The sequence below is a fragment of the Hipposideros armiger genome, unplaced genomic scaffold (genome assembly GCF_001890085.2).
Source record: "Hipposideros armiger isolate ML-2016 unplaced genomic scaffold, ASM189008v1 scaffold_39, whole genome shotgun sequence".
Lineage (NCBI taxonomy): Eukaryota > Metazoa > Chordata > Mammalia > Chiroptera > Hipposideridae > Hipposideros > Hipposideros armiger.
Genome location: NW_017731389.1, coordinates 4,321,844 through 4,339,035, shown reverse-complemented (window position 1 = coordinate 4,339,035; position 17,192 = coordinate 4,321,844). Strand labels below are relative to the sequence as shown.

The 17,192-nt window shown below is 41.4% G+C and overlaps 1 protein-coding gene across 1 annotated transcript in view; it reads right to left on the bottom strand.

Annotated features, from left to right (window-relative positions):
* The window catches only part of CCDC6 (coiled-coil domain containing 6), a 119,386-nt gene that overhangs the window by 19,445 nt on the left and 82,749 nt on the right, over positions 1 to 17,192 (bottom strand). The window contains exons 4-6 of the mRNA XM_019638414.1: positions 8,706 to 8,809; positions 6,712 to 6,872; positions 1,486 to 1,642 (exon numbers count right to left, since the gene is read on the bottom strand). Of these exons, the coding sequence (XP_019493959.1) occupies positions 1,486 to 1,642; positions 6,712 to 6,872; positions 8,706 to 8,809 (422 nt within the window). The remainder of the gene's footprint in view (positions 1 to 1,485; positions 1,643 to 6,711; positions 6,873 to 8,705; positions 8,810 to 17,192) is intronic.

Genomic DNA, 17,192 nt, shown 5'->3' with positions numbered 1-17,192 from the left:
TGATGTAGCTTTAGTATTTAGTATCGTTACTATAGTCAGAAGACATTCTATCACGTGTCTGAATCAAAATCAAGTACAGGGTACCGTGTATGTTAGTTAACACGCGGTCTGCTCCGTGTCTTCAGGTAGTTAACCAAGTAGGTAATAAGTTATTTAGTATTGGAGCTAATGTTTTTAGCCAAATGGGTTTTTAGGAGATAAGGATTATCAGAGTAAATGGGACAATGTCAGAAAGAAATCAGTGAGATTCACGCGTTACGGATGATAGTTTTATGATACAAACTTCTGAGAAAGAATAATCTTTCTTCTTTTCAAATGAGGAAACATACACACAGGTATTCTAAATAGGATGACCCATTACCTCTGCTTTCATAATTTTTTTTATTATAAAACTGTAGACCTTCATTATAGAAAATCTCAGTCGTTTCCTGAAATAATACCACTGACCACAGCACACTGATCAAAAGCCTTGTTAGCCCTCTGATCTATTCAGTAACTGGAAGAGACCCAGAGTGCTGATGTGCTCATACTGCCCACATGTTTTCCAACAGTGTGTTTTGGCATCGATAGCCTGTACAACTCATCATAGCCATTAGCAGGCGCTGGCCTCACACTGGCTGCTCAGTCCTGTTGGGCGAATCCCCGAGGAAGCCCAGTCTCACCTTTCACACCGAGACGCTGACCCTGAAAGGAAGGCCAGGGCACCCCTGAACCAGAACAGGGACTTTTCTTGCAGAAATGATCTGGTTCAGAGAAAGGCTAATTTCCCAACTGCTGGGCTTCTCTGCTGATTGAACAATTTTTTCTATTTGGATTTGTTTCTTATCTTAAATCCCCTAACTCCCAAGTGCAAAGGAGGGACGGAAAGGGGAAAGGAGGAGGGAGAGGAAAATCTGATGAGAAAGAAATGCAAGTTACGAAGCATGATTCATTTCAGCCCATTTCTCCGCGGGACAATCAGGGGGTTTGATGTTAGGCTTCAGCAGATACACGCACTGCATTATTTTGAAAAAGTAGCTGCAAAAAGGCTGAAAAGTTGCCACGTGTGTTAACCCAAGGCCTCTGGCTTTCAACGGCCTCCACCTGTCTCCTGCTGATTCTTTCAAACTGTGTACGTATTTGTTTCCCTGGGCTGTACCATGGCTTGCTTACCTGTATCTATGACTTAAGATGCTCCCATGCTTCAAACCGATGTCACACAGGACTGGACAAATTCATCAACAAATGCAAAGTCCCCCTCTCTACATATAACCCCGCCTCCATTTCTCTCCCCACCAAATAACTGTGGAAAGGTATTTTTGTGTGTGTTTAAGGAAAATGGTCAATATTTATCCCATTCTCAACGTCTACTTTGATGCAGTGGTGTTCATCATCACAACAAATAAATATTCAAGCCCTCTCCTTCCACATCTAACCAGATGGGAAGAGAGACCTCTCGGAGCCTGGTTTGTTTTCTTAAACAAGGCTCCTCAGATGCGCGCACACCTTTCGTCATCCATTTCCAAGCTGGACTCGCTCTCGGAGAGCTGTCGACAGAGGGCTTCTCTTCTCTCCATCTCCCTCTGCAGCTTCCTCTGCAGCCTCAAGTTCTCCTCCCTCATGTGACGTTCCTCCTCCAGGTACTGCGCCATTTTCTCTGAATCTGAAAAGCCAGAGTTCTCAGTGAAAGCATGTTCCGTGCAATCCTCCTCAAATTTTAGGACAGCAGTCTAGCTCCTACGCTATAGACAAGGAGTGACTGCGAGTCAGATCTCACTCCCCCACATGCAGCTGAAATCTGGGATTTAAAGTTTACCCCAAGTACCAAAGTTTCTCAACGATCTGCATTTAGGAAAAAAATATAAAAAGCGATATTAGGGGTTCTGGCACCTTCACTTCTACTTCCTTTCCTCCTAAAATGCTATGTGTGGAGGAGGAGATGGTGAAATGTAGCTAAGCCTCAGCATCTACCAGACTCTCTCCAGGGGTAGAGCTGAGAGGGAAGGGGGCCCAGCCAGGGAAACAGATTCAGCCCATGGGCTCCCCTCTGGGCACCAATCCTGCTGCCCCCTTAACTCTAGACAGTGTGGTGAGTGTCCTACAGGGGCCGGTCACAACTATTAGCGCACCCACGGCGCACTGTGGGAGAGGCACCCTGAGAACCAGTGTACTAGAACACGCTCGACAGTAGTTAACAGTTCTTTTTAAAATAGAAACTGACATAGTAAACAACTTTCATATTTCAAATAAATCTACTTTTGGTGTGCGTGTATATGACTAATGCACAGCTTTCCTGAGTCAGAGGGCAGGTAAAGACCTGTATGCAGCCAGGCTCTTGGGATGGTGTCTTGCGTATGACAAATACCCCTTCCTCAGAGACGTCCCAGCCCGTATGTCAAGGTCTCTACTGCCACAATGGTCTCCCAGACCACAGCGGACTAGCCCCAGAGCAAAAGCCAGACCCAGCTTGAGTCAGTTAGATTCTCTCTCCTAGGAATTGGAAATGTGGATGTGACATCTTCATGGGGCTCTAGGATCCCCTTCTGCTGAGTTCCCTGGATCGCAAGCCCTGCTGTTTTGAGGTTATTCTGCACAGGATTCTTGCATCACTCCAATAAATGGTATAACGTGACCTCCCCTCCTTTCTTCTGATTTACCTCAGACAGAATCTCTTGTTACTAAGCAACCAAAATAACTTTAACACAAAACTCAGTGTCTACCCACCTTCCTGCTTCCTTCTAAGTTCATCTTAGCCAATGAACTTGGGAAAAGTAAAATCTCAAAAAAAAAAAATAGTATCTACTTCTCTTATCCGAAAACTAGCTACACATTCAGAGTGGCCACCATCACGTCTAAGAGATAATCCTCTAGTTGCTGTTCCGTGTTACCAGCCCAGTCCAAATTTAAGAGGGAAGGGGCTGAATGTCACATTGACCATTTCTCTCCCACACACTGACCCCAGTTCAACTCCCAAGTCCATCAAATTAGTTTCAGTTTTAAGCAACTCCATGAAGGTCTGGTGTTTTAGCAAATAATGACTTTTGATGATAAACAGTCCATGATTTCCAAGGCATCATCATTGTAGAATACATAAAAGCTCTTGATTATCCTTATTTTAGAAATTCAAATAAAAATATCCAAATTATTAAACACTTTATGTGCACTAACACTAAATTCCTGGGTTGTTTTCAATATATCCAGAAACCCCACTGTTTAATCCAGATGCAAAAAATCTCTTTAATTGAAGGCATGCTGGGAAAATATTTACAAAGCACACTTTTAATATAAACAATTTAAATCATTTCATCCCAAATATGCTAGCATGCAGAATTTGTCACTAGCTCTACAGGAAGCATTAGATCGACCCGCTGGAGTACTTCTTGCTTCTAGAACAAGAAGGGCATCTATCAGAGCAAGTTGTCTTCCTTTTCCATACATAGGAAAGCTTCGCAGAACTGAGGACTCATGGAGGCTTCAAGAATAATCAGCTAAGAGGAAACACTGTCTTCTGGAAAAAAATGGCAATCCTTTAGCGTCTGGGGAAATCAGCAGGGGAATTATAATCTACAGACAAGAAAGCCAGTCACCAGGAGAGATGGCTGGAAGACATCCTGGCAGTTTAGCAATTAACTGAGAAGCCAGAGGCATAAAGAAGGAACCAGGTCCAACACCTCTGGTGTTACACACCCAGGCACAGATGGCTGACACCACTGCATTCCTTGGCTGCCCTCTGCTGGCACACCGCCACATCGGATTTCAAGAGACTGGATTTACTCCTGAGTCAGTTCTTACCTTCTCTCACACAGAGCTAGGACTTAGGGGTCACAGCTCGTGTTTCCCCCATCCTCAGCCATCTTACAATATTTAGTCAAAGATAGCATCAACTGAGGGTGACTTTCAGTCAGATTCTAAAGGGGTGTGGTTCCCAAGTGTGCCAAAGGTGGCCTCTACATTTTGCATTCCTTTGCAAGTTTATGGTTAGAAATTACCGATGCCCAGATGCCACCCCAAACCAATTAAGTCAGACTCCCTGAGGATGAGGACTTTTCACTGGTATATTAAAACTCCCCAGGGGATTTGAGTGCCCCACCAGAGTTGAGAACTACCAGGAGAGAGCTTCAAGTTCAGATATAGTCAGACTTGGAGGATAAGGACGAGGTAGACAGTTGAGGAAAAGTCACTAACTCATCTTCTAAACCCAATCCTAATCAACTGTGAGCAGCTAAGTGCCACTTGCTGCTCTTTGGTCAGCTTTCTCTGTCCTCACAAAATCAAAATAGCATTTAGGGATGGCTCTGTGTATCTGCGGTCCCTTCCAAGACCAAACAGTGCAGGAGGAAGGAAGGAGTGGGAATGAAAAATTCGCCCGAAATTTCCTCTAAAAGTTGTGCCTAGGGCATAAGGCGAGTATACATGAGAAAAGAAAAATACCAACTAATGGCACTGGAAAAGAGTTCAGAAAGGTGCTAAGAGATACTGTCTGCCCCACACAGCAAAAATTCAAAAAAAATCCTAAAATAACTAATATTTGAGAACTCCTTGATTTGTTTTCATGGAAGATAAGTAGTGGTTCTCAACCCACGGTACACACCAGAGTTACCAACATTAAAAAAAAATAGAGAAGGAGAGAGTTGGGGGGTCTGAGTGAGAAAGGTGAAGGGATTAAGAAGTACAAGTTGGTAGTTACAAAACAGTCATGGGGATGTAAGTACAGTATGAAGAACATAGTCAATAATATTGTAATAACTACGTATAGTTCCTGGTGGGTCCTAGACTTATCAGAGGAACACTTCAAAAATTATATAAATGACTAACCACTATGCTGTACACCTGAAACTAATATAAAATAAAAAGGAATGTCAACTATAATTTAAAAAATAGTCATAGGGATATATAGTACAGCATAGGGAATATAGTCAATGATACTGTAATCACTATGTACCGTGTCAGATGGGTAATAAGACTTCCTGGGGTTACCACTTTGTGAGGTATATAAATGTCTAATCACTATGTTGTTTTGTACACCTAAAACTAAAAAAGGTATATTGGGGGGAAAAAAAATACAGAGAATCAGACTCTACTCCTAGAGTGAGCCCAGAAACCTGTATGGAGTTAGACAGAACAATGTACTCCCAAAGCTGTCCACATCCTAATTGTCGAAGCCTGTGAACATGTTATTTTACATGGCAAAAGGGACTTAGCAGATATGATTAAGTTTAAGACCCTGAGATGGGAGCTTATCCTGGATTATTTGGCTTGGCCCAATGTAATCACAGAGCCCTTAAAGGGGGAGGCAGGCAAGTAAGAGTGAAAAGGAGGTGTGATAACAGAAGCAGAGGTAAGCAGAGGTGGGAGTGACGCCAATGCAAGGAAGGGGCCAAGAGCCACAGAATGCAGGCATCCTGTAAAGGCTGGAAAAATCAAGGAAACAGATTCTCCCATAGAGCTTCTGATAAGGAACCAGCCCTGCTGACACCTTGATTTTAGCCCAGTGAGACCTATCTTGAACTTCGGACCTCCAGAACTAGAGTATAAATTTGTGTTGGTTTAAGCTTTAAGTTTGTGGTCATTTGTTACCGCAGCAATAGAAAACTAGCGCACTGTATTTTTAAAGGTTCCAAGGATGCTCTTGACGCACCATCCCAGACACACTACTGGACGAGAACTTGCAATGAATTTTAGAAAAGAAAACAGATAAAAATCACTGAAATTGTAAATGTACGTTCCATTTGACTCAGTAAATCCACTTCCTGGAATTTATCCTGAAAGTGTTCTTGTACCGTTATCAGATGTGTATACAGATGTTCATTGGGGTTGCAGCATCACAACCAAAAACGGTCCACTGATATGGATCTAGTTAACTAAATTATAGTCTAACCATACAATCAAATACTAATGCAGCCTTTAAAACAGTGACTAAGGAAGCTCTACAGATACTGGCATGGAAAAATTACAAGGTATAATAAATGAAAACAGAAAAATGTTCACTGTCCTACTATTTGTATAAAAGAAGTTTATACACACATATACATATGTCTGGAAAAATATATAAAAAATGTGTAATGAGAACTGGGTGGCTGGGGACCAGAGGTGAGAAGGAGACTTATTTTTTCCCTGCATACCTTTCACTATATTATCTATTCAAACAAATACATTTGAGCAGCCTAAAAGCAGAAATAGGAGAGAACCAAGCAAATACACAATGACCTAATCAAGTATTCAGAAATCTAGTTCCTCTGATTTCTAACTCAACATCTTGACCTTTGCCGAAATAATAAGTATAAATTTCAAAAGCATTTATTCTTCAGGTGCCATGAACAAATGTTAGCTGAGGCTAAAATTTAGTAGTAAGGAAAATAAATACTCTACTGTCTGCCTTAATGCCCCAAATGTACACTGAGGTCTCCTGTAATAGTTGTGCTACCGTAATCCTGGAGATGAACGCAGGGGAGAAGATTAAAAATATTACCTGTGACTCTGGACGCTCTTGAAATTATTTGAATTATATTCTATTCAGTATTCTAAACTATTTGTCCTGCCCCACTACAATGTTTTTTTAGAAATAATCTATTTCAGGATGACAGATACACTTATATAAACATGTACTGATAATGAAATACAATATGGATTTGATTACTGTGAATTAAATGGTCAGTATCAGTAAAACCCTGTATCTGGTAAATGGATTAATTCTGCGCACAGAGAGGACCAGCGAACCCAGAGGCTACATACGCTGTAACTGAGCGGCCCTCAGTTGCTTCTTCAGCCTCTCCACTTCGTTCTTTAAAAACCTGATGTGGCGCATCATGTTTTCTGGCGAGTCGATCTCCATGGAGATGTCTCTAGGTGATGGGGGCGCCGAGACCGGCTGGTCTAATTTCTCTTGCAGGATTCTTTATCGGAAAGAAAAATTCCAACAATTAAAATAGGTTTGTGTTTAAAAGACAAAACAACATACTAACTTGGAGGGTTTGTTTATTATTAGCAAGGTTCTGTAAATCGCCAGGATGAATTCACGGGTTTGCTGATCTCCTCTGCCTATATCTCAGGAACTTTTCTGGTCACCGTTACCTGGTTGGATTCAGGTCCAAGGTCAGAGTGGACGGATCTACCTCCTTTTTTTTTTTCTTTTAATGGCCACTGGTAATTAAGCATGGCTGAAAAAATCTCTAACATTTGCTTGTGATTAGTTATGTCTGGCAGACCATAGGCACTCAGAATTATCTGCCGACTAAATGTTCGACAGGTCGGTTGAGGGCATTGGAGGTACTGAAGAAATTTCACTCTCTCAATGCTTCCATTTGAAACTTAAGAACTTTATACTATGAATCTCTGCGGACAGTGATGTAATAGAGAGACTCAACTTCGAAAATTGCCTCCCAAGAAACCAATCCTGAGGGCCTGGCACACTGGACAGACGGCCCTCTGCTTCTGGCCATAGCAAAGATAACAAGTTCAAAACAAAACATGAATTATTGGGTTAGGAATTGGTCGTGCCACCTTTTCCATCAATTATCGTTAATTTGAATCACAATAAAACTGCTTATTTATATTCAACGGCTTTTGACTTACAAAATGCCAATTTCATATTGCTTGATGTAATAATTTAGTACTGATAATATAAAATCCCAATTGCGTTCTGGAAAGGAAGACTGAATGGGACCAGATCTCCATGACCCCTTTTCTAGGTTGCTGGGGGTTTTGGTTTTGCTTTATCTTTAACTTTTTACCTTTGAGTTTGCCCAAAGGCAAACTGTGAATTAGGCCTATCTTTGTTGAGCAAACTAGTATGTTAAATGTTGGAATGGTCCCTACATTTATTACATTGAATACTTTTTCATAATTCAATTTATTACTGATTCAACTACAGCTTGAATATATACTTCTAATTTTCACTTTTCTTAAAGCCTGTGGTATGTCTCTGTTTTGTAAGTCTTGAGATGAACTCAATTTATGGATGTTCATCCAAACCAAATACTTACGGCAAAAGGACTTTGGTTAGCAAACAACAGATCCTCGTTAAGTAGATTAATGAACATTTTTAAGAAACTCCCTTTCCACACCCATACACACCCCCCCACACACAGAACTCCCCGCTGTTCTTCAAGCCCTGCTCCAGCCACCCCAAAGTTTACAATACTTAAAAATAAGGGCCTGACAGTATCATGCACAGAGGGGTTCAAGAAATGTTTGCCATTGAATGACATTTCACATCCATGTACATACGTTTAACACTAACCTTAAATATATACAAGTATTTCTTGAGAGCAAGTTTTAAAACAAAAAGATAACTGTTCTATTAAAATCTCAGCCTTCCTAATGAAGTACATTCTAGAGATGTGTAATAATTAATGGTGCATAGTACGTATGTTGAGCACTTTAGAAAACAACTGGGAAAGCCAGTTCAATAAGGTAAAAAGTTGAAACTGCAACCATCCTTCCGAACAACTTAAAGGTGAACAATAGCATCTTAACTACTCTCTTCATAGCCTTTGATACCAAATGAAAAGAAATCAATCCTACTGGAACAGTAAGACAGAAGTATGAAGAGGTGACCAACATGAAAATCGTTCAAGTTCCAAAAGCTTTTTTTTTTCATTTGCCAAATTAAAATGATGTGCATCAACCAAGAAATTAAATGTCCCATTGTTATTCTCCAGTCCCACCCAGAATTGTACCCTAGCCACATACACACACCCCATACTGAACAGCAAGATTCAACAAACCGCTTTTCAGCTTCGAGTTTATCCATCCTTTTCCAAAGACGATTAACTAGCGCTTCTTGTTCTTGCTCCAAAGTATTTTCAAGGTCAATCTTCTCTCGTCTCAACTAGGGAAAGGAAAAAGTTTTACTGAGAAATAGTAGGGCACTCAAACTTTGTTAATTAGGTTTCTCGATAGGACCATTAGGACACCTTTAACTTGGAGAAAACTGCTAAGAAATGGCCAGTTTTCTGGCACAGGCACAGTAAGTGCATCTAGTTCTTAAATTTTAATTGAGGAAACCAAGACAGGTTCATTCTTTGATGTTAAAGCTTAATTGCTGTCTGGTACATAGCTTATTTCAGCATTTATTCAAGCACGTGGAAAGTTTTCCCTAAAGAGGACTTGGTGGAGTTCTGCTTACTGGTCTGCTTACTCACTTGTCTGGGTTTGTCCCCCCAGCTCTGCATGTAATTCAACGTTAAGCCATAAAGGTTATATTACCATTTACATAAATAACTCAAACACCTGAAGACAATTCTACCTACTGGTTAACGGATGCACATAAATATGTCCTAAGATATAAAAACATGTACAACATGATAAACACCAAATTCACAATACTGGTTACCTCTGGGGAAGTATGCAGTTGTGGAGAGAACCCTAAATTGCATTCTATTTCATAAAAAGAAGCAAACATGGAAAAAATCATTCATTCAATTAATATTGAGAAATACGCAACTACTGAGAACAATGCCAGACACTGATGAACAGGGGTGTAGCAGGAAACCCAGGAGTCCGAAATTTCTGCCCTGGTGGAACTTACATTTTAGTGGGGTCAAGATAGTAAATGAAACAAATAAATTATCTACTTCGTAGAGGGTGAAAAGGCTATGAAGAAAAAGAAGACTGGTGAGAGGGTGTAGAGAATTGAGAGGGTGAGAGGGGGTAGAAAGTGCAATGGGACACAGGTTTCACAGTGACGGGTAGAGGGAATGTGTTACATGGCATTCTTTGTACTTACCTATACGTTTGAGATATTAATAATTTTAACAGGAATTTTCTTTAAAAAGAGAAAAGGGCTACATTGCTGCCTCTATGCTGTCCCTTCAACCAATAGCAATTCACCTTTTCAATCACTGAGTCAGCAAACTATTTTTGATTGCACAGCTGCAAAAATGCCAGTGGCAGATTTCACATTTCCTTAGCAGGTCACAGAGGCAAGCTCCTCATTGATCAAAGATCCTTCCTTGTATATACAGTAAAGTGAGACCCATACCATGTATATAATGTAATCTTTTAAAGCAACCAAAGCAGACCTTCTTGAGCCCAGATCACAAGAGTCTGCTGAAAACTCAGGTTCAAAATTTTTTCTTTGCATGGGGGGTTGGGGGCAGGAAATCAGAATAAATCAGAAGTATCTTGTGCTGTGAAGTTGGGAATAGGCTAACACACAAATACTCCTCAGAACGTTAAGTAGTTCCTACCTGCAGCAACGAGGAGAAACCCTGGAAAGCCTCACAGAGCCCCGATAAAAGTTAGTGGCTCTGGGCTGACAACATTTTTGGCCAAGCTTTGAAGCACAGTACAGAGCCATTTTTTTTAAAGAAACAAAATTCCAAGGCATTTACCTTTTAAGGACCCTGTTCCCATGTTTAACTGAAAGCAATACAGAGGTACTTGGGAGGCAAGAAAAAATTCACGCAAGGCTTCATTCTGTAGTTGAGAAACCTATGCCCAATTGCTTTTCATTTTAGAGTAATCATGCATAATGCAATCAATAACTCTGAAAAGCAAAATCAAGACAAAGCTGTGCTCCACCGTGGATAACTTACTAGGCGTGTGGCTCTGAGCAGGTACTCCCCTGCTGTGAGCCTCTATGTCCTCACGAATGAAATGAGGTTGGCCTAGCTGACTTCCCGTCAGGGCTACCCCTTCCATCATTCATTCTCTGTCCATCTCAGGCTGGCAGCTGACTTCAGGCTGAGCTGGCTCAGTCACAGGGTTTTAGCGCTAGAAGCAGCAAGACAAACCAGCTAAATCCACCCTTTCATTTTAGAGCTCAAGAAACCACCGACTGGCTTGGGAGATGATATGTGACTGAGGCAAAGCGGTACCACCAGGATAGGAAAGGAAAACAGACACCATGAAGGCCAAACAAGCTGGGTCCCGTCCAACCCGCAAGTAGAGCATCTTAAGGGGAAAGCAGGATTTGGGGAAAATTATGCTATGGTTTGTGAGCCCATCTCCTTTGTCAATAATTCTTGGGAGTAGCAGTGTAGGGGGCAACTTAATGAGTCTGAGAGTATGAGGAAACATATAAGAGAGCAGGAGAAATCGGGGTTGAAAACATACATGAATCTCAGTTTCTTTTTGGCACCAGCTATCAATTTACTGCCCACTTCAGCAAATCAAGGCTTCCTGGGGGTGAAATCTGGGTTTGCTGTATCAATCTGCTCTAATTTATTTCTGTGAAGCAGGCAACACAGGAGGCCCCACTCAGCAGCTTAGATTTGGGTGTTTCATTACATAGGCTGGCAGTGCTACAGGAGTCCATATTATCATTAGCCTTAGAAACAGCAAGGTCTCCTGTCTTTTCAGTTTTAAAAATCTCAGCTTCTCAGCATCACTGAGGAGTTCTCATGGACATTAAAAAGCAGAGAAGTTAAAGGAAATGGTTTTATTTATGATTTTGATTAATTCCCTTAAATTCATCATCCAAGTTGCTCTCCCACCTCCTCTCCACTTAATTCCACAACCCTATATATATTTAGATCCAAAGTGTACACATCATTTCTGCGGATTCAGACAGAAGTAGATTTTCAGTGAGTACATTCGCCTCATATTGAACAAGCCTCGAATCTGGCAGTCTATGTTAAGTTTATAGGGTAGTAAGTCAGAAACTTGTGCTTGAATTGAACCATCAGCTCAGTGACCTTTTGCTTTCATGAGAATGGTCTCTGTCTGTAATACTCTCCTCTATGTCCTTCCTAATGGTAATAATATCTGATCACATTTTAAATTCAGCGTTCGCGCAACAGGCATCTATCTGCTCATTCACTGTCAAGCATCAACTTCTCAGGCTAGCCCGACACCCTTCTGGCTGCTTTTCTGACAGCACCCGGCACCAACGGGTGTAGCTGAGGTGTAGAATATGTTCATTTGAAAGGCTGCTTTGCAATTAAGTCAGTTCATTGGACTGCCAAATTCTTCTCTTCAGTAGCTCTCCTTCTCATTACAGGTTACTTAATGTCAGACCAAGAGTCCTTATTATGTTCCCAAAATAAATATAGAATTTCTTTAATGGAAAAACTTAGTATATATAAATACAGCTGGCTCATTGGACTTCACAGCCCATCCTAGCTGTGCAGTCTCAGTGGGAAGATACCACCAGCAAAAAAGCAGAACAGGTAGGGGCCAGCTGAGAGATGGCTCCCAACACTATCTTCCAGATTTCTGTCTCAGGGTAGCATTTTTGCATTTAAACAGAACTAAGAGGCTCGGATGGAGGTGGGGGAAAGGAATACCTGGAGAAAAAAGCCTGAGAACTTGAGCCTAACCACCACTGTGCTCCATCATAGACTTCTGAAAGGTTTCAGTGGATCTTTTCAATCTACTTTGAAAAGTTTTAGTCTAACTACCATATTATCATCACTTCAATGGGAAAATATATTTTGAACCCCAAACATCTGACTTTAAAAAAAACACACAAATTTGGGGTTAGGGAGGATCGATGAAAAAGGGAAGGGATTAAGATGTACCAATTAATTGTCACTTATAAAAACAGTCATGGGGATGTAAACTACAGCATTGGGAAAAGAGTCAATAATATTATAATAACCATGTATGGTGTCAGACGAGTACTGGGCTTAGGGTAATCACTTCGTAAGTTATATAAATGTCTAATCACTATGTTGTACACCTGAAACTAATAGTTTATGTCGACTATGATTGAAAAATAAAAATAAAAATGTTTTTTAAACCAATACAAAATTTTGGAAGGCAGCCCGTTATAACTAATCCAAGATAACAGAGAGGGAAAAAGCCCGTAAGATAAGGACTACCATATAAACAGAACACAGACACAAAGTTTGTTCCAACATATAGACAAAAGCACTCAGGATGGCGGTAAGGAGTGCACCTGGTATTTAGAAAAAGAAATAGCAGAGTACTCTCTAGGACCTACATTAACCAAACTCTCAGTTTTTTTTAAAAAAAACTAGATTTTTTTTTTTTTAAAGAAGCAAATCCTAAGAAAACAAGTGAGTGATGGAGACTAGTACAACAATCCCCAAAGCCTTCCAGGTCAGGTAGTAGCTAAAGGCCATTAACAGTTCAGTCCAAGTTCCTATCATTTTAATTATGGAATACCATAGATATTCAAAGTAGTGACTCTGGGTATATCAGAATCATCTGGGGAAATAAAAAGCACAATATTCAAAAAATGACTAAATCAGAATCAGAAAAATGAACAGTTTTTGCAATGGCGTTAATGTCTGTGCCCCTCCCCCGCAACTGGAATTCGTATGTTGAAGCCTAAATCCACAGTGTGAAGTGATGGTATTTGGAGGTGGGGCCCTTGCAAAGTAATTAGGTTTAGTGGGTATCATGAGGGCAGGGCCCCATGATAATGGGATTAGTGCCCCTTCTAAGTGTCATGAGAGACCTTGCCACTTGCTGCCACGTCCATGTGAAGATATGAGAAGTAGGCAGTCTGGGGGCCGGCCAGAGTTCACTTGGGAGCACCAGCTCTGAGCAGCAGGGCCCCAGTTCGGATCCCACATGAGGGCCAGTGAAGCTGCGCCCTCTACAGCTAAGATGCTGAACAACAGCTCGAGCTGGGCTGCTGTGAGTCGCCAGCGACAGCGTAGGCTGCAGCGGGGCTGCAGTGGGTTGCCATAAGCTACCGTGAATGGCAGCTCGCTGGCAGCCAGCGAGAGCTGCCGTGAGCGGCCAACCAATGACTGGTGACCAACTGCCTCACCCGGGAAGAGCGCAATGATCATGCCAACATGGGCCAGTGAGGCAATGTCCTCCACAACTAGACTGAAGAACAAAACAGCAATTTGTCTACCGGTCTGTTCCCCTTCCCCAATTCCCCAACGCTGTTTCCCCTCCCCCAATTCCCAATAAAATCGTAAAAAAAAAAAAAAAAAAGTAGGCAGTCTGGAAACCTGATGAGGACCCTCACCAGAGCTTCGTCAGGCTGGCCCCTAATCTCAGACTCCCAGCCTCCGGAACTGTGGGGAATAAATTTCCACTGTTTATAAGTCAGTCTTATTTATTTTGTTATTTGTTACAGCGGCCCAAATGGTCTAAGACAGTCTAACAGAACAGTGACAATAAAAGCTCTTACCTCATTCCATCCTTCTTTGCCAATACTTCTGAGTTAATCAAGGTTTTACATATACAGTAAATCCTCACTTAACACTGTTGACAGGTTCTGTGACTTTAAGCAAACCAATGTTTAACCAAACCAATTTTACCATCGGCTACGCGATATAAGCAAGAGTTAAGTTCCTACAGCAGTTCATCAACATTGTATAGAAATGATGTTAATCGAGGACCTTCTGTACATAGGAAAGAAGTGACTAATAGGATGCATGAGGGTGCTATTAAAATACACCAAGTGCAACTGACATGAGAAGAGCCGAGAACAATGCACAATGGTCCTTGGCTCCATGGCAAAGCCTTCACAAATTAAAGCAAGAGACAAGTAAAGTAAAACGTAAACACTGTCTCTGCTGGCATCTGTTCAGGCAATCAGTGGAATTTTGCTGAGCCCTGGCAATGCTTCTCCTAGGCTGGAAGACATCTGACTCTTGCCTTCTGGAAATGTTTCTTTTTTAAAGAAATCGAGCAGCCAATTTGTGTTACAGATGAGTTAAGACAGGTGTTCATACACCACAAAGCCCCCAAGGTACCTATTTGATTAATCAAGCTGAGCCTGTTTTCAGAATTAAAAACAAGTTCTAGGTCATCACTACACCTTGTGCAATGCTGAGCACAGAAAGAGCCAAGGGAACATTTGTTAGTGAAGAGCAAAAGGAAAGAAAAGGAGAGGAAGGATGGTCACTTTCAACTGTAGGTCAAAAACCACAGTTGAAATTTATCTATGTCCCTCAGGAATATACTGATAGAAAAAAAATGCAAAAAAATCATAAAGAACTATATAGAGAGCAACATGAATAGGGCTGTTCCTTGGGTGAAAAGTAATATTGGTGATCATTTATCTTCCTACCTTTTCCTGCCCCCACTCAATTTTTTAATAAACATTTACTAATTTTAATAAAAAAATTTAAAACTAATCTTAAAAAAAATGACTATTTCCTAATATAATTTAATAGTGTAGCCATTAATTTAGGATGTTATTTTACATGTATAAAATGCAGAATGAGCCAATAAACTCAGAGGATAGGATAAATCATAGTGAGGGCTTAGCTATCTGAAAGACTCAGAGAATTTTCCAGAGAGCCCAGATTTAACCTTCTTTTCCCATCGCTTACAACTGTTCTCAAAAATTGTCTTCCTATAAGAATCAGAGTTGAATTTTTGGAAATGGATATTACCTCATTAATATTCCATTAATATTAATATGTGAAAATGACACTTTCACAGTTGACCAGCTCAATAAATTTTGCTTTTGTTCAATAATGTTGAGAAACAAAAGCCTTTATGAAAGAGATACACATATAAATACCCAGATTTACATGGTTTCTGGACTTAAGTTTTCATCACTTGGACATCAGCACAATAGCAAAAAACTTGCACACTGGGTTTATAATTCTAGGGGATTCTTTTACCAAATAATTACCATTGGTGGAAAGCAAGTTTCAAAGTATTGGGTGTACATTCTTTTGCCACATCAAGAGGGCAGTGGAGGCCGGCCGAGTTGGGCCGAGTGGCTCAGTTGGTTAAGAGTTGGCTTAAGAGCACGAGCACTGAGCAACAGGGCCGCCAGTTCAATTTCCACATGGGCCAGTGACTCTGAGCCTGAGCTGAGCTGTCGCTGAGCTGCCAACAGGTGGCAGGATGGCTCAGCTGGTGTAACAAGATAGCCTGTTCGATGGTGCCCACCCGCAACTAAGGCTGAACTCGGCACTTTGAGCTGAGCTGCCACCCGGATGGCTCAGTGGATAGAACATGCACTCTTAACAACAAGGCTGCTGGTTCGACTCCCGCATGGGATGGTGGCTATGCCCACCCGCAACTAAGACTGAACTCTGGCGCCTTGAGCTGAGCTGCCACCCGGATGGCTCAGTGGATAGAACATGCACTCTTAACAACAAGGCTGCTGGTTCGACTCCCGCATGGGATGGTGGCTATGCCCACCCGCAACTAAGACTGAACTCTGGCACCTTGAGGTTAGAGGCCACGAGCTGCCGACGGGAAGCCAGGTGGCAACTGGCGCCCTCCACAATGAAGACTGAAGAACAACAACTTGGCTGGTCCCCTTCCCCAATTCTCCAACACTGTTCCCCTCCCCTAACTCCCCAATAAAATCTTTTTTTAAAAAAAAGAAGAGTGCAGTGGAGAAGTCCTTGGGGAAGAAGTCATATCATAGTTGCAAACACATACACAAACACATCCATTATCTAAAATAAGCTTCCTTTTAAAAAACAAACAAACAAAAAAACATTAGGGGCAGTTTTCTTGATGTGCTTTATCCAAAATGGAAGTTCTTTGATAAAAGAAATCATTTCTTTCTCGTCATTACCATATCCCTCCCACTTCCTTACACGGTGTTGCTGGATATACTCACATTCATTCATTTGCCATGCATGGTTCAGCTAAGGGAGAACGCCTCTTCTAAGTCCTCAACCATATTCTTGTTCCGGTCATAAAGAAACAAGACTTCGTGCATTTCAAAATTACAAGCAACTAGAAAGTCTCAGCATAGTATCTCTGGATTTTACTGTGCTTACTGTCGCACACCGAAGCCCTTCAATTTAACAGGCCAAGTCTTCACCCCCAGAGCATGACCAGCACTGCACACAGCTGGATCATGATAAGGTTCCGCTTTACGCAGGAAACACATTTTGAATATTTTCCCTGCCATCATGTAGCATCGTCTATAAAAATGGATCCACATGGCAAGTGGTATCTGATGCTTCAAAACAAACTGACAAAATGGAACACAGTTAAGTTTTTGTACTTCACTGAAATGAGATCTAGGGAAGGAATTCTAGGGAATTTCTTTTGGCCACGTCCTGCAGAGAGGATTTATCTGTGTCCCCAACAGAACTCAGTCCACTTTCACAGGCCTGGAGTTGGGACCTCTCAGGTGGCTGCATGATATCCTGACAGCTCCTGGATTGCAAAACAAATCCCCTGAAAAGACAGCTGCTGCAGTGTCTTTTGAGGATTGTGTATTGGCCCTAGCTGACCTTCTTGCAAAGCACCAAATCCTCTTATTTTTCAGTTATGCTCTGAGACTTCTTCCCACCTACCCTAAAATAAGCAGTAGGTAGCAAGCTTGTTCCCAAGCTTCTCACGAGGCACAAATATTC